The following is a 9,426-nucleotide window of genomic DNA, read 5'->3' on the forward strand; positions in this document are numbered from 1 at the left end:
AGCTTGACTCCGGCAGTTAAAGGTAGATGGTGGTATGATGTGTACGGTGGTGGGTTTCGCTGTTGCAGTGAAGGAGTATAGTGGAAATTATTGGTGGTGTACGGTTACCGGTGGTGGTAGGGTGGAGTTTGAAGATGGGCTGAGGGTTTTATTTATTCTTTTTCTTGTCTCCAGATCCACCTCATAAAACAGGTGTCCACACGTTGGATTAATATGACACGTAGGATTATAAAACAAACCTAGTTAGTATTTATTTAACGACGGCGTGTCATGACACACAAAGTGTTAAGTTGAGAGTGGTGGGAGCTAAAGTGAAAGTTGGGAGTGCCAACGACCAAAAGCGAATAGTTGAGGGTGATTAGATCCAATAACCCTTAAAAACAACTATATCTTGTATTTTCTTTCAATTAAATAATAATATTTTATGCCTTTATTATTACTTTTTTATCTCTCCTTTACTCACAATCACTTTTAAAATATATTAAAAAATTATACAGGATGAATAGTGTCCACCAAATATAAAGATGAACAGTTACATTTTCTCTTTTCTCCACTCACAAACCACTTAAACCAATTTTTATAATTTTAAAACTTATAGAATGTTACATATTTGGTTTTAAATTTCAGTTTTTGTTTGAACGCCAGAAAGTAGAACTAAAAAAAAGGAAAAACTCAAACTTCACCGAAACCAACCGCTCAGATGCTTTTGAAAAAACGAACGGTGAGAGATCATAATCCGTGTGGTAGACATCCAACCAATCACATCAATCCTCAACAACCTATATATACGAATTCCACAAAGTTACTCCAACAGCAACCGTCTTTGCCTTTACATTTCATACCTTCACAGTTCACAACCATTTTCACTTTCAATCAAAGCAATGGCGCCAAAGGCTGCAGCCGGAAAGAAGCCAGTGGCAGAGAAAGCACCCGCAGAGAAGAAGCCCAAGGCTGAGAAAAAGCTTCCAAAGGAGTCGTCAGCATCAGCAACCGACAAAAAGAAGAAGAAGCACAAGAAGTCGGTAGAGACGTACAAGATCTACATCTTCAAGGTTTTGAAGCAGGTTCATCCGGATATTGGGATCTCGAGCAAGGCAATGGGGATCATGAACTCCTTCATCAATGATATTTTCGAGAAGCTTGCTCAGGAAGCGTCGAAGCTTGCAAGGTACAACAAGAAGAATACGTTGTCGTCGAGGGAGATTCGGACTGCTGTGAGACTTGTACTCCCTGGTGAATTGGCAAAACATGCTGTTTCTGAGGGTACTAAGGCTGTTACCAAGTTTACTAGCGCTTAGAGGGGATTGGTTTGTTGGGTTTATCTAACTGGATTTTGGTAATTTGATGTAAAGCTAGTTTGTTTTGATGATTTGGTTATGAAATTATCAAGACATCAAAACAAGGGTGATACTATACACACCCCCCCTAATTCCTGATTACACCCCCCCTATAAAAACATCACATCTATCAATCATTTGGTTTTTGTTTTTAGTCTTTTTTTGTCTTTTTGTTGTCTTTTTTATTTTATTTTATTGTCTTTTTTATATTTTTGTTATTATTATTATTATTATTTACTATTAGTAATGAATTATTATTATTATTATTAAAATTGATAAAAAAACATGGTGGTTTCAAATTATTACTTCCTTTTACTTTTTTTTATATTAAATCCAAACATGGTCAAACATGGTCATTTTTTTTTACCTTTTTAGTGCTCAAACACGGTCACATTGTCGTTTCTGCTATGTGGTGATATTAAATATTTGAGATTTTACACATTGAACACTTATAGTTGATATTTGGTGATATTAACTGAAGTTGAGAACTTAGTTGAGAACTTACTTCAGAAAGCTCTGCTATGTGGTGATATTAAATAGCATTCAGAAAAGTTAAAGAGATGTCTGGATTTTCAACAGATCAGGTATAGTTTTTAATTCCCATGTTTCAAGTTTCAACTTAGTTATATAATCTAGCTAGGTTAAGGGTCTTGTTTTAGTTTAAATGGGTTTGTTTGGATAATATATATTTTGTAACTACTCAAGCTTGTTCACCTAAATTTTGTAACTAATATTAGTTCACTTTTAGGTGTTCAAGTCTCGTGAAGAGTTGATGGAATGGGTTAGAAACACCGGACGTAGTCTTGGTTACGCTATTGTGACTAAAAGATCGAAAGCTAAAAATGGCTACGTGTCTAAAGTTGTACTTATGTGTGATCGTGGTGGTGTGTATAAATCAGATAAAGATTCAAGTAGAGAGACCGGCACTAGAAAGATAAATTGCCCGTTTGAAATGGTAGCGAAATTTTCAAAAAAGAATGGTTCTTGGACGTTAAAAGTAAAACCTGGTGAGCATAATCATCCACCCGGAGAATATATGGAGGGACACCCAATCCTCAAACGATTGACACCTAATGAACACCAATTGGTGGCAGAGTTGACGGGGAAGGGTGTGTTCCCAAAAGATATTTTAGGTGTTATCAAGGAGCGTGATGAAAATAATGTCTCTACAATTAAAAACATATATAACGCACGTGATAAAATTCGAGCAACGGATCATAAAGGGAAATCTTTGATGGAGGTGCTAATGTCTCATTTAAATGATAAAGGGTATACTTTTGAAATTTCTACCAATAGAGTTTCAAACATGTTGGAAGACTTATTCTTTGTTCCTAAAATCTCATACAAGTACTTCCTTGATTTTCCACATGTGTTGCTTATGGATGTCACATACAATACGAACAAGTATAAATTGCCTTTTCTTGAAATTGTTGGTGTAACTTCTACCAACAAGACAATCTCCATAGCTTTTGCAGTTATGCGTAAAGAAACAGAGGAGAAATATCTTTGGGCATTAAACTGTTTAAAATCAACTCTAGATGAGAGGAGCATGCAACAACCACGTGTTATAGTTACGGACAGGGAGTTAGCTCTGATGAATGCATGCGAGAAAGTTTTTCCGAATGCTACCCGATTACTTTGTAGGTGGCACGTTTCTCAAAGTATATTTAGAAACTGCAAATCATTTTTCACCACGGATCATGATTGGAAAATCTTCAATATAATGTGGAATGCACTCGTTGAATCTCAAACGTGGACATCATTCCTCCAAAATTACAAGCAACTTCAGTCAATGTTAATCCATCATCAAGGTATGTATTATTACTATAATTCTGTTAGTATTATTGTTACCATCGTTATCATCATTATTATCTTTGCAGATGTTTTGGATTACTTGAATAGTACTTGGTTAAACAAGTATAAAGAAATGTTTGTGTCCGTATGGACTAACGAATGCTTACATTTCGGAAATCAGACAACTAACAGAGCTGAAAGCCAACATGCCAAGCTAAAAAAATTCTTGAATTCAGCAAATTGTACCTTAGATAAGATTGTTCGTCACATTGATGAAGTAGTGAACTCGCAATATACAATTGTTAAAGATAGCTTCGAAAAAAGTAGACTGTTCTAATGCATAAACACAACCTACCAATGTTGAAGCTATTACATGGCTCTGTTTCTCATGAAGCACTTGATATAATAATAGCAGAGCTTCATTTAAAGCGTTCACATTGTCGTTGTCAAGTTCGTAAGTGTTATGGATTACCATGTGCTTGTGAAATCTCAAAGTATAAGAAAGCAGGTCAGTGTATTAAACTAAGATTCGGTCGATGTGCTTGGTAATATTTAAAAGCTGACAACTTATGTTTTAATGCAGGTCAATCTATTCCTTTAGATTCGGTCGATGAATTTTGGAGGAAACTCGAGTTACCAGTATATTGTGAGGATATTACTTGTGACGTCGAGTTGGAAAGTTTTAAACAAGCCTTCGATAATCGATCCGTGCCTGGAAAGAAAAGTTTACTACAAAAGTTAAAAGCATTAACCAATCCAAGTATACCTTTTGTTGAAGAGCCTGATGTTAAAAAAAATACTCGTGGACGACCAACTACAAAATCCAAACAACAAACAATACCAAACCCTTCAAGATATTTACGGAAAAAAACCATTCAAGGACGATCCTGGTGAACCAAGTCCGTTCATGACACAAGATACAGACGGACAAGGTTTTTTTACCAACCTTTTAAACACACCGGGATATGATTTCATGGGGTTGAACCAAGATATTGTCGGACAAAGTTCTTTCGCCAACTCTACAAGTGCGTCAGGCTATGACTTCATGGGGTTGAACCAAGATCAAGCATCACAGGTGATACACAACTATATTCATCTAATTCCAAAAATATTCCATGCGTATGTTACACGCATACATAACGTGTTAGGTGATGGAAATTGTGGGTTTCGGGCGACAGCTTCTGCTCTCGGGTACGGTGAAGATGAATGGTTATTTATCCGGAGATCACTGATGGAAGAGCTACTCGAGTTTAGAAATAAGTACACTAAGGCTTTCTTAGGCTCATTCAAAGATGTGTTCACGTCCTTGGCTTGGTCAGGATCGGGGTTTGCACCTGAAAAACACTGGATGATTATGCTAGAGGCAGGATTCTTGATTGCGAACAAGTTTAATGTGATCGTTCATTTTTTATCTCAAGAAAAAAGAAACAGTTCTACTTGTTTTTCGCTTTGGAGAGGCCCTCACGAGTTCCCAGAAAAAAAAATAATTACAATTGCACACGTGAATGGTAACCATTTTATAATGGTAGAATTGCAAGGAGAGTATCCAATTGCCAGCACAAACAACCTATGGAAATTAATGAGAGAAAATGATGCAGCTGGCTGGGAGAATATATTTGAATCACGTCAAAATATGTATAAGTCTTGGATAGCACAACCTGCTACATTTGGGGGGAGTATAGATTAAAGCTCGGTATGTAAATTATTAAATGATAATAATTTTGTAAAAAAGTACTTATTTTTATATAGCTTTTGTTACAGCTATAAATATAATTTGATAAATTATAACAATAAAAACTAATAATAAATACTATATCATAAAAACAATAATAATAATAATAATAATAACTAATTAATAAACAAATACAAACAAATACTAAATAAGTAATCCTTAAATAAATGAATAAAAAAAAAAGACAACAAAAAGACAAAATAGACTAAAAACAAAAACCAAATGATTGATGGATGTGATGTTTTTAATAGGGGGGGTGTAATCAGGAATTAGGGGGGGTGGGAATAGAATGAGCCTATTACATGCGTTAATCTTTGATTTAAATGTTATTCTGCACATGGTTATTTATGGCTGATGTTTCTTGTTTATATATTTTGAAAACCTATTTCAGTTTTAATTTTAAGGTTCGATTAACCAAAAAAGAAACAAAAACAAAAACCCTGCAACTTTTCTTCCTTCTTCATCTTCCTTGCCTATCATCATATGAAGATAACTCGCTTATGTTTTGCTGATGACTTATTGGTCTTTTGCAATGCTATTTGCTCTTTTGCTAGTGTTATTAAACAATACTTGGAAGAGTTTGGGGCAGTCTCAAGTAGGGTTGTTCAAACTGCTCGACGATCGAGGATCGCTCGACGATCGCTCGAAAAATGCTCGAAAAATGATCGTTCGATTCCCGCTCAGTTTGTAAATGAGCCGCTCGGATCGGTTCGATTCAAATTCAATTCAAGCATGAGCAAAGGTCCGCTCGCTCGTCGATCGCTCGGTTTCGCTCGAATTATTTTTATTAATAATGAATATATATATATTATAGATTTTAAAGATTAAAATCCCAAAAAATATACTAGCCCAAAAAAATAAAAGCCCAAAATATATATTAGCCCAACTTAATAGTTAATATCAAAATCTAACCCTAAATCCCTAATTCCTAAAACAATACTCATAAATTGATTGTTCGAACTTCGAAGATCTGCATATCGCCGCTGCCTGTTGCCTTGCCACACACCAAAATCTAACACCAGAAGTTTATGGCTTTTGAACTAAATGAAAATTTGTATTTCACACTTTATTTTGTGCTTCTTGATATTGTTAAGAACATTTTTAGAATCATGATTTTAGTTATGTATTGCTTTTGTTAGTAAACTGTTGGGCATTTTTAATTAAGTTAGGATTTGTTTTTGTTGAACGCAGCCTTATAATTAAATCGAGCGAAACCGAGCGAAAACGATCCGCTCGATTTTAGTTAGGATTTGATAAAAACCAAGCGAAACCGAGCAAAAACGATCCGATCGATTCAAATTCAATCCGAGCATGAGCATCACTTTTGTGCTCGGTTTTGCAAATTCGATCCAATCGGATCGGATCGGTTGTAATTCAATCCGAGCATGAGCAGACCCTCGATCGGATCGGATCGGCTCATGAACACCCCTAGTCTCAAGCAGTCAAGCTTGATACCATATATAGATAAGAGCACTATATTCTTTAGGTAAGTTCATCATTTGTGCCAAAAAAGCATATAATAAGAATTTGATGCGTCGTTGAACGGGTGAAAATAGGGTTATGGATTGCATAAATAAGGCTATCATATGGGTGCCAGAATTCGATGGAAGTATCAATTGATCCCAAATGTTTGGCTGGTGTTAACTATGCTGAATTACTTGTGCTACATGGGTAATAATATGCTGGTGCTGATGATTCCTATATAATGTGGTGCCCGATATTTTCTAGCACTGTTTTAGTGGCCAATTATTCTTGGTTTGTACAACTAGGTCAACTTCTTTTAGTTTGTTGTTACCACATATTCGATGATATGCTATTGATTCTTAGAGTGCAGGTTATTTTGAATATAGAGTATGTCTGGAAGTGTCTGTGTTTAAGCTAGCTTGGTGCTATTGCTAATCAAATGGATTCAATGGTTTTGATGAGTTTGAATGGTACAAAAGTCAACAACTACTCGATTGTTACGACTTAGAACGGAGGGTATGGGGACTGGCTTTGGCCCGACGAGGTCTGGCGCCGCACCCCCACACCGCCCCCCTTAGCTTTGTCCCGTCTTCTTCGTCTCCCCAGCGACGCCCAAGCCGGGCCACCATTCTCTCTCTCTCTCTCTCTTCTTTCTCTCTCTTTCGCTTTCTAAAAAATCAAATGAATTATATTTTTTAATTGTTTTTATAAATAGTGTGGGACCCCATCCTCCACCCCTTTGGTCCATCCCCTTTAGGCCCATACTCACTCTCGATGACGTGGCGACCCATCCCCTTGGAGATGAGCCTAACCATACCCTCTAGTCTTATATAAGGCTACACGGTATGGGGCCATCCCCCCACCCGTTCTGGACCGTCGACGCGCGCTACACCAAACCGCCCCCGTCCCCGTCCTCACCGTCTTTTCTTTGACATTGGCGACGAAGCAATTCTGGGCCCCCTCCTTCAAAAAGTTACCGTTGTTAAAAAAAAAAAAAAAATTAATTTCCATTTTTCAAAAACAAACAAACGGTCAAAAATTTAAAATATATATATTTCCATTCCATTTTCACATTTCATTCACAAATTTAACCCCAATATTTCATCTCTCTCACATAATTTTTTATAAATCTTCTCCCACTTTTATAAACCTTATACTCTATCATGGATCCATTTAACAACCCGAACAACCCGAACAATCCGAACAATCCCAACAACCCGACCTAACCGAATGTTTTCTCGGTTCCGGGATATTATCCGACGCTAGAACCGAACCAATTCTCGCAATATTCATCAAATGGGTTTGCATCATTCCAACACTCGCCAAACCAATTCGCTCAATTCTCTCAAAATCAAGCCCTTCAACAAATGATGATGCGGGGTGCTTTGAATTTCCCACCGAACCCGACACCACCCCTTCAACCCCAACCGATACCTACGCAACCCGTTCAACAATCCGAACCCGACGACGATATGGATGTTGTTCCCGAAACCCAACCGTCTAAAGAAAAAGGCAAACGGAAAAAAGGAAAGCAAGTGGTCGGTGAGCAACCGTCCAAACCGAAGTCGACTAAGTGGACGCCAACCGAAGAAGAAGCCTTAGCCAAGGCTTACATAGGCACATCTACACACCCGACAAAAGGTTATCTTTTTTTTAAAGTTTATACATTTTTTTTGTTTATTTTTTCTTAACAGTTTGTTTTTTTTAAGTTTAAGTTTTTTTTGTTTTTTTTTTCTTAACAGTTGGTTTTTTTTAAAGTTTAAGTTTTTATTTTATTTTTATTTTTTTGTTAACAGTTGGTTTATAAATTGTTTTAAAGTTTGTTGATTTTTTTTTAAAATATATTTTTTTTGTTAACAGTTTCTATTGTTTTAAAGTTTCTATTTTTTATAGGTAATAATCAAACGGGTGACGGGTTTTGGTCCAAGGTTTTGGCGAAGTTCCTCGAGCTTACGGACCAAGGCTCGTATCGAGATATCGACTCGGTTTCATCAAAGTGGCGGAAAATGAACGCGTCCGTCAATAAGTTTTGCGAGGAGTATAATAAAATATATACAAGTGGGCGTCGTAGCAGCATGAGCGACGACGAGGTGTTAAAAAAAGCGTTGGAGAAGTATAAGACGAACAATAACTTTGCACACGTTCGCGCGTGGGGAATTATGAAAAACGAACCAAAATGGGTGCCGATTCCGAACGAGGTGGAGATGGCAAAACGCCAAAAAACATCGGAAACGAGTAGTTTTAGCGCCGGTGGATCGGACGCAAGGTGTCACATAAACTTAAATGATGACACCGAGTTTGACGAAGAGGAGTACGCCGTACATGAAGCGGAGCGTCCACCGGGCCGGGACAAATCAAAGAAGGAGCGGGCCAAGGGGAAAGAAAAGGAAAAGGTGGACCCGAAGATGGAAGAGTTTATGGAACACTTAAAAACGTACAATGACGTCTCGGCCCAAAAGACGAAAGCGAAGGAGCGGGCCGTCGAAGAAAAAACTCGTGTAGCGGAAGAAAAGTTACGCGAGAAGGTCCGATTGTCGAATGAGAAAATCCGAATTTCCGATGAAAAAATTCGGCTCAAGGAATGGGAAATAATAATGATGGATGTAGATGCGTATCCCGAGCCGAAACGTTCGATGTTGAAAAAACTACAAACCGACATCATGAAGAAGCATGATATTATTTAAGTCTATGTTTTTTTAATTAAGTCTATGTTTTTTTATTAAGTTTATGTTTTGTTTTAAATTTATGTAATGTGGTTTTAATATTAATGAAAATATTTTGTTAGTTTATTTGTAAAATGTTAAAAAAAAAAAAGTAGAAGATTAAAAAAAAACATAAAAGTGGGGGTGGGGGTGGGGGGAGGGGGACTATGACTAGGACCATCCTCCCATACCCTCTACTTTTGGGGGATGGAGCATCCTTGGGAGGACTATGACGTAACGCCTACATGACGGATCATCCTCCCTTGGAGGACCATCACCATACCTTGTAGCCTAATATTTGTGATGTGTTATCGACTTAAAAGTCAACAATGGTCAACATCTTGAAGCTTTTTATTCTCATTTCATAATATTTTTAGAGTTAAATGCCATTTTAGTC

General features: G+C 37.0%; 2 protein-coding genes across 2 annotated transcripts; both read left to right on the forward strand.

Moving 5' to 3' along the window:
- Positions 1 to 881: 881 nt before the first annotated feature.
- On the forward strand, positions 882 to 1,315 carry LOC110901751 (histone H2B). Its single transcript, XM_022148541.2, has one exon. It carries the CDS (start codon positions 882 to 884, stop codon positions 1,296 to 1,298), a length of 417 nt encoding a protein of 138 aa, XP_022004233.1. The 3' UTR covers positions 1,299 to 1,315.
- Positions 1,316 to 7,694: 6,379 nt separating this feature from the next.
- Positions 7,695 to 9,011, forward strand: LOC110885254 (caldesmon-like). Its single transcript, XM_022132943.1, has 3 exons — positions 7,695 to 7,968; positions 8,124 to 8,126; positions 8,221 to 9,011. The coding sequence occupies exons 1-3, from the start codon at positions 7,695 to 7,697 to the stop codon at positions 9,009 to 9,011; spliced, it is 1,068 nt and encodes a 355-aa protein (XP_021988635.1).
- Positions 9,012 to 9,426: the final 415 nt, after the last annotated feature.

Source organism: Helianthus annuus, chromosome 14 (assembly GCF_002127325.2).
Source record: "Helianthus annuus cultivar XRQ/B chromosome 14, HanXRQr2.0-SUNRISE, whole genome shotgun sequence".
Classification (NCBI taxonomy): Eukaryota; Viridiplantae; Streptophyta; class Magnoliopsida; order Asterales; family Asteraceae; genus Helianthus; species Helianthus annuus.